Source organism: Pelodiscus sinensis, chromosome 10 (genome assembly GCF_052426305.1).
Source record: "Pelodiscus sinensis isolate ZL-2025 chromosome 10, ASM5242630v1, whole genome shotgun sequence".
NCBI classification, from domain to species: Eukaryota; Metazoa; Chordata; order Testudines; family Trionychidae; genus Pelodiscus; species Pelodiscus sinensis.
In genome coordinates this window covers 43,708,807-43,728,014 of record NC_143061.1, presented here as the reverse complement: position 1 = coordinate 43,728,014, position 19,208 = coordinate 43,708,807, and the positions used below count along the sequence as shown (strand labels likewise).

The following is a 19,208-nucleotide window of genomic DNA, read 5'->3' as shown; positions in this document are numbered from 1 at the left end:
AACTCCCCTGTCCCCTGGAAAAGTTTTCCATTAAAAGCATTTGCGGAAAAGAGTGTCTAGATTGGCACGGACGCTTTTCTGCAAAAGCACTTTTTGCGGAAAAGCATCCGTGCCAATCTAGATGTGCTTTTCCGCAAAAAAAGCCCCGTTCGCCATTTTCACGATCGGGGCTTTTTTGCGCAAAACAAATCTGAGTTGTCTACACTGGCCCTTTTGTGCAAAAGCTTTGCGCAAAAGGACTTTTGCCTGAACAGGAGCAGCATAGTATTTCCGCAAGAAGCACTGATTTCAGACAGTATGAAGTCAGTGTTCTTGCGGAAATTCAAGCGGCCAGTGTAGACAGCTGGCAAGTTTTTCCGCAAAAGCAACTGCTTTTGCAGAAAAACTTGCCAGTCTAGACACAGCCCATGTGTGTTCTTGGTGCGTAAGTGTGTATATTTTGGTCAAACTACTTGATTGTGTCAGATCCACATGTCCTGTCGGATCCACAGTTGATATGATGAATTGATATAGTGATTCACATTTAAAATTAATACAGTTTTAGGGTATGAGCAAGGTTATATAAATTCCTATGGCTCAAGAACATTTTGGTATGTTGGTGCAAAAAGTACATCAACATTTCTGAAGTGCAGGTTGAGTGCACAAATGAACTGAATGAAAATGTGGAACTCATTAATTACTACAGCAATCCTATACCACCACAGAAAGTGGTGACTGAGAGCGATCTTTCCATTTTCTTGTGAAAGGTACACTTTCTTTGATACTAGAAGAGGTAATTTGTCACCTTTATGTATCTGTCGGGTTTGGCAGATGAATTTTGTTGTTGAATTTTATTTTCCATCTGGTAGCACAGCAGTGTCATATAAAATGCAGGTGAGCTTTGTTATGTAGATGATGATGATCCTGCTTCATTTGTCCCTTCCTGTGGTTAAAGCCCATTAGAGGGGACTAAAATGAAGAGAGCATTCTCCATTTAGATAGGAGCTAACTGCAAAGGGAGGAAGTGACAAGGTAATTAACTTAGGCTGTGCTATCTTCTCTCCCTGATCTCCACAGGACTAGAGCAAAAACCGTGTGAATTCTTTCCTAGCCCAGACCCTTAGTTACCCTCTTCCTGATTCTTTCCTAAACATGCACCAGTTGTTGTCAATCTGCAAGATCTAAGGGAAAGGAGTAATGATATGGATGTTCTATGTAATGAGTATATTCAGTTGAGGGTAATGTTGTCTGCAATTACATGTTCAATCTTACTTGTATCTTATACCTTTACATGTAATCAGGTGTCTGCAAATACAAAATCCTGAAATGAAATCTCACATGACACGAATGGGGTCCTTTTATTTGGACCCCGTCCCCCAATTTTCTGCATCTAGAACTCCTGAATAAGAAGTTTGCCCACTGAGGGTTTGCTTTATCTGGCCTTTGCTGTTGTGGGCTGATAACTTGGATGCAATGAGACATGGATGAAATACATAATTTTTAAAGAAATTAGATTGATCAAAAATAATTGCTGGATGTTGTTTCATATTATATCTGCAGGTAATATCAGAAACACCGAGAAGCTGAACTACGATAAACAGCACCAGTATGAGATAATGGTAACTGCTTTTGACTGTGGGCAGAAACGTGCAACAGAAGATGTCTTAGTACGAGTTGATGTCAAACCAGTGTGCAAACCAGGCTGGCAAGGTAGGGTTTATATTTGAAATCATTTGGGTTTTTTCTTTTTTCACCATAAATGTCTAGTATTCCTTGAAGCATTATGTATAAAATTATTACTATTTTGTATTTAATTCTGTATTCAATATAGCATCACTTTAAATTATGGATAATCACTCTAGGCTGATTCATATCAAGATATGTCCCTATAGGATAAGTGATTCTTCACAAGCTGGGATGAAGGACTGATCAGATCATCTCAGAAATCATTTAAAAACATGCCCAAAACTTAGTCCATGAAGTTCAAAAGTGTTAAAGATTCTGGGGTTTTTTTGTTTTTATTTTTTGTTTTGTTTTGTTTTTTTACCTTTTTAAATAAACTGTTCAGAGTCAATAGAGCTAAGAAAAAGGCGTGGTTCTGAAACTTAATTGCACTGTGACCCCATTCTAATAACAAATATTACAACATGAACCCATGCAGGGGGCAGGAAAAAAGTGGAGCCATACCTCCGCTGTCCCAAGCTGAAGCCCTGGGCCCTAACAAGTATACTACTGGCTCTGGCAATCCCATTTAAATGGGATCAGAACCCACTTTGGTGTCCCGACCCACAGTTTGAGAACTGCTAGGATACAGCAGGCAGGATTCCTCGTCATGAATCATCAGCGAAATTGTTCACTGAGGGTATGTCTACACTACCCCGCTAGTTCGAACTAGCGGGGTAATGTATGCATACCGCACTTGCAAATGAAGCCCGGGATTTGAATTTCCCAGGCTTCATTTGCATAAGCGGGGAGCCGCCATTTTTAAATCCCCGCTGGTTCGAACCCCGTGCAGCGCGGCTACCGGTCAGATTGTGAGATGCTCAGATACTCTGATAATGGGAGCCTAAAATACCTAAATTACTCAAATGTAGCTCAGGACTCAATTTAATCTTCAAAATATTTTACGGAGGAAAAATCTTGGCTTCGTTATCATTGTGGGGCTGGCTGACAGAAGAAACTACAGGCAGTCCCCGACTTACACGGATCCGACTTATGTCGGATCCGCACTTACGAACGGGGCTTTTCTCGCCCCGGAGCTCACGGACGGCGGGTCGCCACCCATGTCCTCCAGGGCGAGAAAAGCTTCTCCCGGTCTCCCTGGTCTGCTGGGGGGGTCCAGCAAAGCCGCTGGACTCCCCAGCAGACAAGGGACACCCGAGCAAAGCCGCCGCCTGGGTGGCTTAGCTCCTGTCCCCCTGGTCTGCTGGGGAGGGGTCCAGAAAAGCCGCTGGACCCCCCCAGCAGACCAGGGACACCCGGGGCAAAGGAGCAAAGTCACACGGGCGACGGGGTCCCTCCACCTGTGCGGCTTTGCTCGGGTCTCCCTGGAGTGCTGGGGGGGACTCCCCCCAGCACCCCAGGGAGACAGGAGCAAAGCCGCACGGGCAGCGGGGTCCCTCCGCCTGTGCGGCTTTGCTCAGGTCTCCCTGGTCTGCTGGGGGGGGGGAGCAGCTAGTGTGCCCCCCCCCCCCCAGCAGACCAGGCTTTTGTTGCGGGACGCCTTAGGTAGAGCAGCTGGGGTGCTGCCGGGTTGGTCCTGTGGGAACCTACTGGGCAGTGCCCCAGCTGTTCTGACCCAGGCTCCAGATTCAGCAGCTTTTGAAACTGATCAGGCTGATTCTAGGAAGCTGGGGGCAGAGCAACTCTGCCTCCGGCTTCCTGTAGTCAGCCCCTGGTCAGTTTCATTGGCAGCAGCTAAATCTGGAGCCAGTTCCGACTTACATACAAATTCAACTTAAGAACAAACCTATAGTCCCTATCTTGTACGTAACCCGGGGACTGCCTGTACTTGTAAACTGAGGACAATGACATTGGAAGTCCCTGAAGCAATAAATGTACAGCACCAGGTTTTTGTGTTTTTGCTCACTCTTCAGAGCAGAAAGCCACATTTCCCTTACCTAAGTTTCATTATACATGGGTCCAAAAAATTGGAAGGACACATTTTATAAAAATAAGCTTGTAAAAGAAATAAATTTGATGTATTTCTACATATTCTTAGCTGTGTTTGTTGGTCTAAAAACTTAATATTATTTTTATAAGGTAAAAGAGAATTCTCTAGAGTGATTTTACTTGCGTAAATGCTCTTTATTTTGTGAGATTGTTTGCTGGAGAATAAAATGTTCAAAAATGTAAGCTCAGAAACTAGCATTAAAATGATGCAATCCCTGATTGTTAACTATTATTTCCATAAAAGTATTTTATTGACTGAGTAATCTTTGTGAAGAAATCATGCTAATGGCACAGTTATGTTGCCCAATAACATCATATTTACAGCAATTTTATTTGACAGTTTAGACATCAATTACAATATAGTTGCTCATTGTAACATTTTTCAGGTAATTAAAAAAAATGATAACCATAAACAAAATGCACACTACCCTTACTTAGATTACCCTCCTTTAGTATTACATAAAATGAATATAATCTCTTTGTGATCTTAGCAAAAGGCTGAACATGAGTTCTGATTCTTCCCACATGCAGAACTGATAGTCCTCCAGGAAATCAGAGTTGTGTGTAGCTAATGGATTGTTAACCTTCATTGTATAGTAAGGATCAGTCCTTGGCTTGTTATTTTAATGTGGTGACATCGAGGCTACCTCCAGACTGCCTCCCTCTGTCCGCAGAGGGATGTAAATCAAACACTTTGAAAGTGCAAATGAGCCCGATCATGCGCCATTTCGAAAGTGAAAGTGAAGTCTAGCCGTGTCTGCTGACAGCGGGGAGCTTTTTCGGCAGATCCTATATGCCTCATTTTTGGAGGAGTACAGGATCTTTCAAAAAAGCTCCCCGCTGTTGGCAGAACCACGGCTAGACTTTACTTTCACTTTCGAAAGGGCGCTTGATCGGCACAGTGCCCGAACGTGAGTATGCAAATGAAGCCTGAGATATTTAAATCCCAGGATCATTTGCACTTTCAAAGTGCTTGATTTGCATCCCTCTGACGACAGAGGAATGCAGTCTGGAGGTAGCCTGAAAGAATGGAGTGGCCCATATGTGTGAATGAAAACAAAATGAGGAGGATGGGAACTGCATTAAACTGAGAAGGAACCTATTGAAAGTAGGTAGACAACAACAGGCTTTTAAAAAATGTGTATAGAATATGGTATATGAAGAGACTAGCTCATCTAAGACATCTATGAGAATTTGGAAAGTATGTGGCCTGACAGCATTTATTAGGTCTATAGGTAATATTTATTTTAATTCTGAATTTTGCTTTGGTAAGATATTCTGCACAATTGTGTTCTTTGTTGTTTATGATCTTATGTTCCTCAAGATTCTATGATTCATGAGTCTTTGGTATAGGCAATGGAGAAAAATTGTATTAGTAAATTACATTCTGTTCTCAGTTATACTACGGTACATCCAAATTAGTTGATTTGATGGCAATGGAGTTATTCTGGTTTTTATATCACAGACATGGATAAGAGAAGCTCTTTCATTGTATCTACATTTCTTTGTGTCTCTTGAAATGTGTTTGCAGTGTATATTGTAAGATCCTTGGCATTTTGTATTACATGAATGTACTGAATCTTTGGCACTTACCAGATAATCAATAATAATATGGTGATAAGATTATAAAAGATATATATACCATGTCCTGTATTTCTATTAAAAGAAGGAATACTTTTTTGCCTGTTTATTTTTAGGAAGGATGGCCACATATTTCAATTATGTTGTTTTCACCATTGCAGCTAAACTTAAGCTGATTGTAAATCTGTTTGCCTGTTACTGGAAATAATTGTTGTAAAATAATCAGTAAGGCAAAACTCAGAGACCTAAAGCCCACTATTTAGTTGTGTAAAATGCAGGTGGGTAGAATGACAATTAGTCTTAATCCCTTCCCTTAAAAGTAAGTTTCAGTTCTTTGAAAACAATAATAAATTTGTGTAATCTTGCCTATCTAAAAGAATTACAAAATATTTTTGTATCTTTTCCAGGAACTCAGTATTTATTGGAGCTCTTGATTATACCACAGAAGCTGGAAAAATAAGTTAAAGCATAAGATGTGCAAAATTCTGCAGTATTAACCTTAATAAACTGTGGGTATGTCTAGATTACAGGGGGTTTTTTCAAAAAAACTTCCCCCGCATCTAGACTGCTGCCGCATTCTTTCAAAGTTAAATCAAAAGAAAGTGGCAGTTTTTTCAACTGCGGAAAACCTCATTTTTACGAGGAATAGCACCTTTTTTCGAAAGTGGCATTATTGAATGCAAACAGTGCTTTTTCGAAAGAGAGCATCCAGACTGCCTGGGTGTTCTCTTTCAAAGAAGCGGCTGTCTTTTTAAAAAATATTGGCTACTGTCTAGACGATCTCTTTCAAAAGATACTTTTTTGAAAGTATCTTTTGAAAAAACATCTTTCGAAAGAGGCTTGTAGTCTAGATGTAGCCTGTGTGTTTTTAAAATCTACTAAGTTTGAATTTATTCCATTCTTGGATATTTCCTAAAAATTGCTATTGGTCAGTGATCTAAACTACTGTGCAGCTCTTTGTGTGATTGTCAGTAACTAAAACAATAGTTGTCCTATTGTGAACCCAATTGCAAAGAACCCAAACATTTTAGTAAAGGTCACAGTCATCCTTCAAATAACCCAAATTGCTCTGGGGTAAGTCAGCAAAGAATTGTCATATACAGAGTGTAATTCAAATACAAATTGATTCCTGTTTCCAGAGGTTAACGCCAGATGACTAATATGTGTAGCAGAGCAAATAAGATTCAGCACACATTGGTCTCACTCTTAAAACAATTTCCCCTTAGGCAGAAAATAGTGCTAGTATTTTTAAAGGGCTGCATCAGTTATCAGCTGCTTCCCCTGCCTCTAAGGATAGACACTGCTGAATGGTCACAAACAACATAGGACCTGTTCAGGAGAGATGAACCTGATACTTACAGGGAAGCTTCCTTAGAAACCCAAACTTTAACCTACAGTTCTTACCCATGCTGGTGGTACCCTCAGCAAACCAAAAATAGAAATCAATAGGCTAGATTCATTCCTATTAGCTCTTTTGGCTTTATTAAAGTCCGAGGCATCAATTTGGCCCAGTAACTTTGAAATATATATATATACCTCCTCACGTTGCTTTTGTTCTCATCTCCATTTGTTTCAGAGAATGTAGATGTCAGCAATTACTTTTTCCCAGGAAATAAGAGTGCTTATATAATGAGTCAAAGTTATTATAAGTATGGAAATTTATGTTAGCTAAAAAAAAGGAACAAAGACAGTATCACGACTCTACTTTTTTGTAGCTGTGTCACAAATATAACCATCTCATCTATGGTTTCATCTGAAAAGTGGGTTGTGTCCACGAAAGCTCATGATACCATCTAATTTTTTTTGTTAGTCTCTAAGGTGCTGCAGGACTATTCACTGTTTTTTAAGTTTTTTCAGTTAGGGTACATCTAAACAGCAGGCCAAAAGTCAAATTAAGTGATGCAACTTGAGCTACCTCAATTGCATAGCTGAAGTCGAAATAGCTTAATTCGGCTTTTGGCCTCGAAATAGCTTAATTCGGCTTTACAGGAGCGGTTGACAAAGGCTTCTCCCTGTCGACCGATCCGTGTCTTGACTTGCGCGTTGTGCAAATGATCAGCTGAGCCGGCACAGCGCAGCGGCCATTTTTATATTAATGAAGCTGGGAATATTTAAATCATTGACTATGATGGGTAGCCTATTTTACATGCTTCAGTCAGCAGAGACATGTAGTCTAGACATACCCTAAGATTCAACAGATAAGATATGAACAGTCAAACTAAGTGCAACTCAGTTTTACCCACAAAAGTAAAAAATATATTAATATGTCAGACATTAACTTCAATGGAGCGGTCCCAGATTCCTGTCCTAACTAATCAGGAACCTATAGTAAAGATTATTTTAAGAATGGAGATGATGGCAGATAGTTAGATGTGTTCAGAACATTAATGCTAAAAAGGAATGGACAAAAACAAAAGAGAAACTGTGAATCTTCTCATCATAAATGATTAGGGTTGGAAGAAACCTCAGGAGGTCATCTAGTCTAACCCTCTGTTCAAAGCAGGACCAACCCCAACTAAATCATCCCATCCAGGGCTTTATCAAGCCCAGCCTTAAAAACCTCTTAATGATATATTTTTTCCTAATATCCAACCTAGACCTCATCCATTGCAAAATGTTCCTTGTTCTGTCTTCTACCACTACCGAGAACAGCCTAAGTATATCCTGTTCAGAATCCCCCATCAGGTAGGGGAAGGTAGCTATCAAATCCCCCTCTCACTCTTCTCTTCTGCAGACTAAATAAGCCCAGTTCCCGCAGCTTCGCCTCATAAATTATGTGCCCCACCCCCAATCATTTTATTGCTCTCCACTGGACTCTCTCCGATTTGTCCACATCCTTTCGCTAGTGGGGGCCCAAATTTGCATACAGTAGTCTGTGTATGGCCTCACAAGTGTTGAATAAAGGGGAATAATCACTTCTTTCAGTCTGCTGGCAATGCTTGTACTAATGCAGCCCAATATGCCATTAGCCTTCTTGGTAAAAGAGGGCACACTGTTGACTTATATCTAGCTTCACATCCACTGTAATCCCCAGGTTCATTTCTGGAGAACTGCTGCATGGTCAGTCGATCCCCAGCCTGTAGTTGTGCTTAGTATTCTTCCTTTCTAAGTGCAGATCATTGCTCTCTTGTCCATATCGAGCCTCATCAGATTTCTTTCATCCTGCAGATCAGAGAGCATCTTACAACTCATGAAAGCAAAAGTCTTTTTCCATCCAGGGAAAACATCTGCCATGAAACTCATTCCTCCAGGTCAAATTAGAAAGACAGCTTGTTTGTCACTTGAACACCTTCTCTTCTGTTTGTCATGCCCCTGACTAACTAGCTATAGCTGAAATGGAAACGTTAAACCCAATATGAGCCCCACATCAATTTTATTCTAAAACAATTTTTAAAAATCTTTTCTAATCAAGAGATAAAATAATTGCTTATGTTTCTCTGAAGAAGGTACTAGCCTCGTTTCAAAGAAACAGAACATTTTTCCAATCAAGTTGAATTTATCTTGTATATAGTCTGATAATCCACTCACCTCTGATACCATAGCTTTTTTAATGTAACATGATACAATTATATATAGAATTTTCTATATTTGCTTCAGATTGTTGGTTCTCAGAATCATCACAGTTAATGAGATTACTTTGGCCATGTGCTTAATTTCCCATATCCTTTTTACACATAGCTGAGCATATCATTATAGATGTCTCAGAAAGTATTGGCTGTTATTACAAATTGCTATATTCCCTTTGACACTGAACAGATTATTCCTGACCCAAGTTTCACACTGGACTTGTGTTAAGGTTGGAATTGCTGCCTTTATGAAAGAAACTGAGGAGCCAGAACTTCACTCCTTACTCAGGCAAAACTCCCTCAAGCTCCTAGTCTTTGTGATACTAAAGCATGAGGATTACCTAAGGAGGTGGTGGAATCTCCATCCCTGGAGGTTTTTAAGTCCCAGTTTGACAAAGCCCTGGCTAGGTTGATTTAGTTGGGATTGATCCTGCTTTGGGCAGGGGGCTGGACTTGATGACCTCCTGAGGTCTCTTCCAGCCCTATGATTCTATGATTCTGTGACCACCACAGTCCCCTCTAAACTGCGTGTCAGCACTGTCACACAGATACTTAATCAGCCCCACCCAGTCAGGCAGCTCAGTGAGTAAAGCCTCAAGCCCCTAACTGGGTGGGGTTAATTAAGCAGCAGTAGGGCTGTTCTGCTGCACAGCTTAGAGGGGACCTTTGTGATCACCTTTTTAAATTAATGTGGAAAAATCTAAATATCAGAGTGCATCTCTGTTCCCCTCTTTGTGTTTTCTGTTCAAGTGTATTGAATCCCTATCTCATTTTTTTGCTGTAAATTTCTCTTTGAAATGAACTGTCATTTAAAGTTTCCAAATTATAAATTTTTACAGGTAAATGATTAGAAACTTGTTTGATTTTATATGGTATATTAAATACATCTGATAAGTAGCTCATGCTAATTTTCAAGGGTCACATTTTTAAAAAAGAACTATAGGAGCATGCATTTGATTGTTAATCAACCTTCTTGCATTGAGGACATGAAAGGTATTATTTTCAAAAAATTGATAAAATCACTAGTTCTGCTCATCAGACACAGTGGTATGAGAAATATGCAATATAGGCATCAGTGAGGGGAAAATATTACCAGCATATTGAGGCTTCTGGTGAATTAAAATGGAATGGGAATTTAGTATTCTTGAATAGACATCCTGCCAAAAAAGGAAAAAAACCACAAGTCCAAAGACCTTCTGAATCTGATCTTAGGGCTGCAAAAGACCTGATCAACAGTTGTTGGAGATCCAGTCTTGCTTGCTACCAAGTGTGCTGCTGTAGTAGTTTAGGACAGCGATAAAGTAAATTCAGGATTTACTGGTGTGGTGTTTTGACAGATTTTCTGCTTTGTCAGTGATGATAAATGTTTTGCTGCGTGCATTTTTATATGCTTCCTCAGTATTTCATGCCAGTTCTGCACAGATAGCTAGCATAATAGACTTTACAAGAGACCCCAAAGACCACAGACTCAGATAAGATATGAAGAACCTCCCTATATGGTCTTTTTCAAGGACGAGGTCAGGCTTTTTCCCCACACTGCATTCTTGCCCAAGGTGGTGTCTCATTTTGACATAATCAGAACATATTTCTACTGGTCTTTTACTCAAAACCCCATGGTTCTGGGAAAGAGCAGGCTTTTCACACCTTACATTTTAGGAGAGCTTTGGCCTTTTAATTGGATAGGGAAAAACCTTTTTGTAAGTTCCCCAGTTAAGTGTATCCATAGCTGACAGAATGAAGGGCTCGCCAATGTCAGCGCAGCATATTTGTCTTGGATCACTTCCTGTATCAGGGCGTGTTATGAGCTGGCGCATGTTCCAGCTCCGCCTATCCACTGTATCCACATCAGGAGAAAATATGGTTAAATATCTTTCCTTGGCAGCTCTTCTTAAAAAAAAATTAAACTTTTTCTTTAATCTGCTAAAATGAGGAAACTTTTACTATAATCATTACATGGCCTGTTACTATAAACTTAAATGGAACTATTTTAATATTAGCCTTTGCTCTTTTAAGAAAATTCAATAGTTCTGTACACACTGAACAAAAGTTAAATTGTAAATATATGAAGTGATGAACATCTACTGAATGCATTTCTGAAACTCAACCTAATGGCTTAGGTAGTAACATAATATTGTTGTTCCTTTTGTCATGAGTGCAAAAAGAGCATTTTAAGGGTTATTTATTTTCTACATCAAGGGAGATCCATATTCACATCACACAAAAGCTAACAAATGATTGTTCATGATCAGATGTTTGGAAGTGGATTTCCTGTGGAGCCCCAGCTACAACTTACATTTTGCTTCATTTTGGGATAATTTCTACTCTCCATTAGCTGCCAGAAGTTGAAGTTGCTGGAGGCATCTCAACACTTTACCAGGGATCAACACTGCTGTGATCAATGCAATGGAGAGGGTGGGGTGTCAATTTAGTGAATCTAGTGAAGACTCTCTAAATCAACCATAGAGCACTCTATGGTTGACTTCAGTACTCCACAGGAAGAACAGGAATGAGGTAAGTCGATGAGGGAACATCTGTCAGCACAGTGTGATGTAGACACCACAGTAAGTCAACCTAAACTATGTTCACTCAGCTATGCTATTCACATAGTTGGAGTAGCATAAATTAGGCTGACTTATCTCTGCAGTGTAGACAAGGCCTGGGAGTCTTGGCTGGCAGCAAACTCAGATCCTGGGAAAAGGAGGCAGTTCTTTAAATCACTCTCAAGGGTTTACATCTGTTTAATGGATGGTCTCACAAAGTGAAACTCTGGCAAGGCACAGTGGTGCTATTGATAGATCCGGTAAGAAGCTCTGTCCATTGTAATACAAGAGCTCTTTTAGCCTTTGAAAGTGCTAAAGGAGAGATACCCTCCTCTTCACAATGTTTTTTGTGTTTACGTCAAGGGAAGAGGAACAGATGAGATGATTAGGTGGGATGGCTCATGCTTTCATATGTAAGTTTCCAAAATGGAGCCCAAAATGCTTTGGAAATAACTCTCTGCGAATTTTCTCTGTATAGACATTTGTTTGCAACTCTATACATATGCAAAGAATGCTAGCCAAGGGATAATGGGTATTGGCCATCACACTGTATTGTGCCATTAGAATAACTGCTGAGACATTTTAATGGGCTAGACACCAAATCATTCCAATTGGTCCTGTATGTGCTTTTGAGATGAGGAACGGGCCAAAAAAAAAAAAAATTGCTGGAAAGAGCAAACCCATAAAAATGGAAATGGCTATAAACAAATCTATGTCTATAAATACACAGTTCTAGAGTGAACTCTACAGTATTTCTGTGGAAGTAAACAAGATGCTGGAACAGCTGGCTAAATGACACATACATAGGCAAAAAAGGGGGTGAAAATGATTATCTGATGTGTATGCTGTATCTAATGTACAAAACCACTTTGAAAATACCATGTCACGTAAAGGCAAACAAGTGCGTATTCATTGGAATGATTTGGTGTCTAGCCCATTAAAATGTCTCAGCAGTTTGGCATCTTGACTGTCGAAGTTCTGAGTAGCTGTTGTGAACATTCTTAACTTGTTTGTATCTGATGCAGCCTGCTGCTCAGGGCTGTCATAAGTGATTGAGCAGATGGATGCAGATTTTCAGGCAGTGGCCAGGTGCAAGCACGCTGTGTGGCTGCACTTTGTGTTAGGTGTTGTCCTAGCACCATGATGCTTTCTATAAGAATTCTGAGCATTGTTTATAGGGAATGTGAAGATTTAAAAACCCCGGTTGCAGCCATGGCCAACATCCAAACTGTAAGTACTCGTGTGACTTAAAAGATATCTAATAGGGGATAAAAACTAAGCAGTGTGTTTTTACTTTCCCGAATTGCGCAACCAATGCTGAATGAGATAGGTCATTGAATGGGTGGATAACATGCTATGGAGGAAGGTGTAGTGGTTTCATTGCTATGTTAGGCTGTCCTTTCTTTCACAGATTATAAGGAACTGACTTTGCCAAAGTTTGACAATACACTGGGATCAATGAAAGTGTGAGATAAGAGCATCTGAATCAACGTGTTTAGATTGCCAGGTATTATGTCTCCTGCCAGTGCTTTTGTGCTCTTAGTAAGGGTTTTGAAGCCTGCAGAATGCATTGGCATTTGCCTCACTTGGTCTCTACGGGGAATACTGTAAATCTAAAAAGCATCATTTTTTACCTTTTCACACTGATTCCACCTCTTCAACATGTGTGACCAAAATCTCCATCCTTAGGTAGATTAACAGGTTCTAAGAAGTCTCTACAGATTCAAAAATATACCATAGATATAGTAGCGTTAGTACCACAGAGTCAAAAATACTAAGCCAGGTGTCGACATTCTATGGAAGGAAAGCCCTTCGAGACACTGTAAAATTGGATTGGCATTTTGGAAAAAGTGTGCTCCTATATTTCCATGGATGTGTTTGTAAGGCTACATGTACTCTATGGATGTGAACAACTAGTCGACTAGTTGACTATCCAATAAGCAAATGCTTATCAGATAGTCGACATACTAGTCGACTAGTGCTCCCCGTGCCTGCATGCAGCAAGGGGGGGAGAGGAGAGGCTTCAAAGTGGTAGTGCTGCATGGAGCCCGGGGCCAGGACCCAGGTTTCCACAGGACACTACCCCTTTGAAACACCATGTGCAGCCCAGGTCCCCAGCTGGCATTTCAAAGCAGCAGCGCCGTGTAAAGCCGGGGATAGGCTCCGCATGGTGCTGCCACTTTGAAACACTATGGGGAGCATGCTGTCCCCATGCTCCCTTCCGTGTTTTCACCTTTGAAGTGTAGCAACAGCTCAGCAAAGGTGGAGGTGCCCTTATCAACTAATTGCATCAACTATTCGATTAGCCAATTAATCTAAATTTAACATCCCTAATGTACACAACAGGCATTATGGTGGCACAGCTGCAGCACTGCCCATATTCCACTGTAGTATAGATACTTGCTACAGTGACGGAAGAGTTTTTTCTTTGCTGTAATAAATTAACCCCCAACAGAGGCATTAGCAAGGTTGACAGAAGAATTTTGCTGGTGACCTAGAGCTATTTACACCAGGGATTATGTTGATTTCACTAAATCCTTGAAGGGTATCACATTTTTCATGTGCCTGGCTACGTATCTAGATCAACCCAAGTTTTAGGTGTAGACAAAGCCTAAACTGTAGCTAACCAGCCTCCAGTGATGTCCAAAGACTTACCCAGGAAGCCTAAAATACAGATGAGAGAAGCCCTTTTTTAAAAGTTAAACTAATTTTGTGAGTATAAAACAGAGAGGAAACTAAATAATTTGTAATGGGGGGCAGAGGGGAAAGGGTGACGAGACAAAGAAAACATGAAAGGGGAGAAGGGAACAGGGAGATCACTAACCACTCTGGGTATGTCTACACTACAATGTTAATTCGAACTAACTTAGTTCGAATTAGTTAATTCGAACTAAGCAAATTCGAAGTAACGGATCCAGATTAAAAAACTAGTTCGAATTAGTGTTTTGCTAATTAAGTGGACCCTGAACCGGGGTTAAGGATGGCCGGAAGCAGTGCCGGCAGGGCATCAGAGGAGGACTTAGAGCGTGGAGATGCTGTCTCAGGCTAGCCGAGGGCTGTGCTTAAAGGATCCCGACCCCCACACCGGACAGACAGTTCTCAGGGGTGCCCTGCTTGCAAAGCAGTCCTGGCTTGGATTGCCCGGACTACCCACACTGGGCACATCACACCACTCAGCCATCAGCCCGGCTGCACTTGCCGCAGGCTGCCATCTGGGGAGAGGGGGCAATTGGGGGGCTACAGGAGAGCTTCCACCCCCAGAAGCCCGCAGAGCCAGCCCAGTCCTCCCCATTGGCTCGTGCCCCATTACTCCCTCACCTCCTTCCACTTACCCTTCCCTAGCCCCTCTTCATGATGTACAAAATAAAGATAACGTGTCTTCCAAAATGGAATCTGTCTTTATTGAACAAAACTGGGGGAGACTGGGAAAAGGAGGTGGGAGAGGGGAAGAGAGAGGGTGGGAGAGGGGAGGGCAACTAAAATGATCAGGGGTTGGGAACAGGTCCCATATGAAGAGAGGCTAAAGAGACTGGGACTTCTCAGCTTAGAAAAGAGGAGACGGAGGGGGGACAGGATAGAGGTCTCTAAAAGCAGGAGTTGTGTGGAGAGGGTGCATACAGAAAAGTTCTTCATTAGTTCCCATAAAGAAGGACTAGAGGACACCAAAGAAAAGGAATGGGCAGCAGGCTTCAAACTAGTAACAGAAAGTTGTTCTTCAAAAAGCAAAGAGTCAACCTGTGGAACTCCTTGCTGCAGGAGGCTGTGAAGGCTACAACTAGAACAGAGTTTAAAGGGAAGTGAGATCAAGTCATGGAGGTTGGGGCCATGGTGTGGTATTAGCCGGGGGTAGAAATGGTGTCCCTGGCCTCTGTTTGTGGAAGGCTGGAGAGGGATGGCACGAGACAAATGGCTTGGTCACTGTCTTTGGTCCATCCCCTCCAGGTTCCCTAGGGTTGGCCGCTGTCGGCAGACAGGCTACTGGGCTAGATGGACCTTTGGCCTGACCCAGGACGGCCATTGTAAGCTCAGGGCTCAGGGTCGGGGGTCTCAGTGGACCGCCTTGATTCTCTTGCACACCTGCTCCTGGGTGGCCAGGCCAGCAGCTCTCCTGCCCTAGACGGCCACTTTCCTGAGCCTATTGCGGAGATCGTGGACAAGTTCCACGATGTCTGCACTAGTCCAGGCGGGTGCCCACCTCTTGCGGTCCCAGGCAAGCTCCTGGGAGCCGCCAGCCTGGTCCCGGGAAGACGGGGAGGGCTGGGGGGCATCGGGTGGGTGGCTCGATCCGTGCCAGGTGCAGGGTCTGCTGGCTGGGTGCTGGCAGGCTTACACCTGGCAAGGGCACCGTAGCCAGCCCGTGTCCCTTTAAGGGATCCGGGGCCGGGAGGGGGGCAGACGAGTTTCCCTGGTGTTGGCCAGAGTGGCCACGAGGGAAACCTGGGGAGGGCTAGCCTCCCACTAGTTCGAATTAAGGGGCTACACACCCCTTAATTCGAACTAGCTAGTTCGAACTAGGCTTAATCCTCGTAAAATGAGGTTTTCCTAGTTCGAACCAAGCGCTCCGCTAGTTTGAATTAAGTTCGAACTAGCAGAGCGCTAGTGTAGTGCCTATGAAAGTTAATTCGAACTAACATCTGTTAGTTCGTATTAACTTTGTAGTGTAGACACACCCTCTTTCTTGCTGGTGAGTCAGTTAGGAATGTGGATGTGTACCCATGTATATGGTTAACCAGTGAGCCTCAGCTCATCAGTTAACAAACACAGTACACACAGACATCTCCTCTCCCCCCCCTCCACTGCTGCCTCTGTATCCCCCCGGTGTGGTCAGTTGGGGGACAGGCAGGAGCTGGTACACACAGGGAGCTGGCTTAAAAGCAGGCTCCTTATGCATAATGGCTCCCATAGAGCTGCCTCCCTTCCCCCCCGCTACTGCTGATACAGGGGCAGTAGAGTGGGTGCACACGGTGCTTGAAAGTGGCAGCCCCGCATGGATCCCAGGGTCAGTGAGGTGGGACACTTCCCTGCTGGCCCCAGGCTCCATGCGGAACTGCTGCTTCCAAACACTACAGGGAGCACGGGGCCAGTGGGGGACTCAAGCAGTCCCCCGCTGGCCTCCTGTCCCTGCAGCGCTTTCGCCTTTGAATTTTAGCTACAACTCTGGGGCTATTTCTACACTTCAAAGGCAGAGGCGCCCTTATTGACTAATCAAATAGTTGATGCAAATTGCATTGAAAATTTGATTAGCCAATTAATCTAAATTTAACATCCCTAGTGCTTTAACAAAATTGAAGTTTACTCATTCCTCTTGGTACAATGTGGAAGTTCAAGATCCCTCCTAACATTAACTTTCAGACCATAAAGAACAACTGAATTACATTATCAAATGATTATAAAAGGAACAGAAACTGTGAAAGAGGAAGGGAATGTGTTTGTGTGTGTATATGTACAACATATATAATACAGCATTATGGTCATGCAAATGCATGTGCAACATGAAGACAGAATATTCAGTGAATAAAATGGTTGACTAGTAGAAATAGAAAAAACTTTGAATGCTAATAAATTATGAGTGAGGCTTTCTAGCTTTCAGAGATTATTTTAAAGATATGAGTGAGGGTTTCTAGCTTTCAGAGATTATTTTGAGAATTCAGAGCATGTAACAAAACAAATTACTGCAGAGAAAAGAAATCACCATTTTTCTCTTAAACCTTTGCTTTGCTTGGTGCACGCACTTCATCATTTGAAAAACAAAGGAAGGGACCTTGTATTTTATTTCATGTGAACTAGGATGTTATAATTTTGACAATACATGTTATGCCTTTAAAACACGTTATAGCACAGATCATTGTATTCAAAGGCGAAGGGCAGCACAGGTATCAAAAATATACCCATCTCAGAAATGTTGCATCTGCATTGAACTTTAACTTTTTAAGCCTTCTCTCTGTGTATAAATTAAGATCAGCAGTATCAGCTGGTGACATAGTAGTATGTCTCTGGATTCCATTGAAATAAACAGTCTTGTAACAAAACAATGCCTTGACTGATTGTACTGCACTGTATGTCCCACTTTCCATATGGTAAGTATCCAGCCCTCCGGCTTCTTTTCATCTAAGTATCATGCAGTACATCAATCTTGAGATTTCTAGGGCACTTAGTGAGGATGTTCAAAGTTGTTCTAATTGTAACTCCATTTGGATGGATTGGCTTTATTAATTTGTTCTAAGATTATATTGGTTATAAGTGCATAAAATAGTGAAATATTTAACTATAGATCATACTTTTCAAATAAGTTAGAGATGAGCAGCTGAAAATGGTGCTGGGATGATGCACAGAGAGAATCAAACATTCTCTTCTGCAATGCTCTGCCACATGCAACTCCAAACTCTTGAATCATAGAATCATAGAACACTAGAACTGGAAGGAACCTGGAGAGGTCATTAAATCTAATCCCTGCCCTTACAGCAGGACCAACCACCATCTGGATCATCTGACAGATATTTATCTAACCTGCTCTTAAATATCTCAAATGATGAAGATTCCACAAGCTCCCTAGTCACCCTGACAGGAAGTTTTTTCTAATGTGTAACCCAGTGGTCCCCAACCTTTCCTGGCTGCCGGGCACCCAGGAGCAGGGCCGCTCACATGCCAGGCATCTGGGGGTGGGGCCGCTCATGCGCCCTGAGCCCAGGGCCGGCACCGCGCATCTGCCGTGCGCCCGGGGCAGAGGCCGCCCATGCGCCCTGTGCCTGGGACCGGCACTGTGCATGTGCCATGTGCCAGGGGTAGGGGCCACCCACACGCCCTGAGCCTGGGGCTGGCACCACACATGTGCCACGCGCCGGGGCCAGGGCCAGCCCAGATGTTTCGGCGAGTGCATATAAATGCCCTGGCGGGCGCCATGGCACTCACAGGCACTGCATTGGGGACCACTGGTCTTACCTAAACCTTCCTTGCTGCAATTTAAGCCCATTGCTTCTTGTCCTATCCTCAGAGGTCAAGGAGAACAACTTTTTGCCCTCCTGCTTGTAACACCCTTTTAGGTACTTGAAAGCTGCTGTTGTGTCCCTTCTCAGTCTTCTCTTTTCCAAACTAAACAAACCCAGTATCTGCAGTGTTCCCTCTTAGGTCATGTCTTCTAGACCAGGGATGGGAACCTTTTATGGGTTGGCGGCTGCTGACCCACAGAAAAATCATTTGGGGGCCGCGCACAAGTGAGAAACAAAATTAAAATACATGAATAAAGAAAACCCAAACCCTCACTGACGTGGCCCCTGACTGAGAAGGAGAAAGACACTCCAGGGATGTCTACACTAGCCCCCTAGTTCGAACTAGGGAGGCTAATGTATTCATTCGAAATTGCAAATGCTTTATTTGCATTTTTCCATCCAGGCACCATTTTTAAATCCCCTTAGTCCGAACTAACTGCCTGCGGCTACACGCGGCAGTCAATCATTAACTCGCACTAAGTCCTTAGTTCGAGTTAACTGTTACACCTCGTGTAATTACACCTCATAAAATTAGTTTAACTTTTAAAAAAGGACTTCCACGAGGTGTAACCTCATTCCACAATGTGTAACAGTTAGCTCGAACTAAGGACTTAGTTCGAGTTAATGTTTGACTGACGCGTGTACCCTCAAACATTCCCATCACGCAGCAGAGCTTAGGGGGGCTCAAGCTAGTAGATTTTGTGTGTTCCAGCCTACAGTGAGGTAGCAGGGGCGGGGTTGGAGCACTAGCATGGGCTCCACAATGCTGGGGATGCCTGAGATTTGGGGGCCAGATCCATCCCCCAGGTAGGTTCCCCACCCCTGTTCTAGACCTTTAATCATTTTTGTTGCTCTTCTCTGGACCTCTCCAATTTCTCCACATC

General features: G+C 42.6%; 1 protein-coding gene across 1 annotated transcript in view; it reads left to right on the top strand.

The window, feature by feature from the left end:
• CLSTN2 (calsyntenin 2) overlaps positions 1-19,208 on the top strand; it is an 824,440-nt gene that overhangs the window by 648,259 nt on the left and 156,973 nt on the right. The window contains exon 5 of the mRNA XM_075937529.2: positions 1,540-1,689. Within this exon, the coding sequence (XP_075793644.2) occupies positions 1,540-1,689 (150 nt within the window). The remainder of the gene's footprint in view (positions 1-1,539; positions 1,690-19,208) is intronic.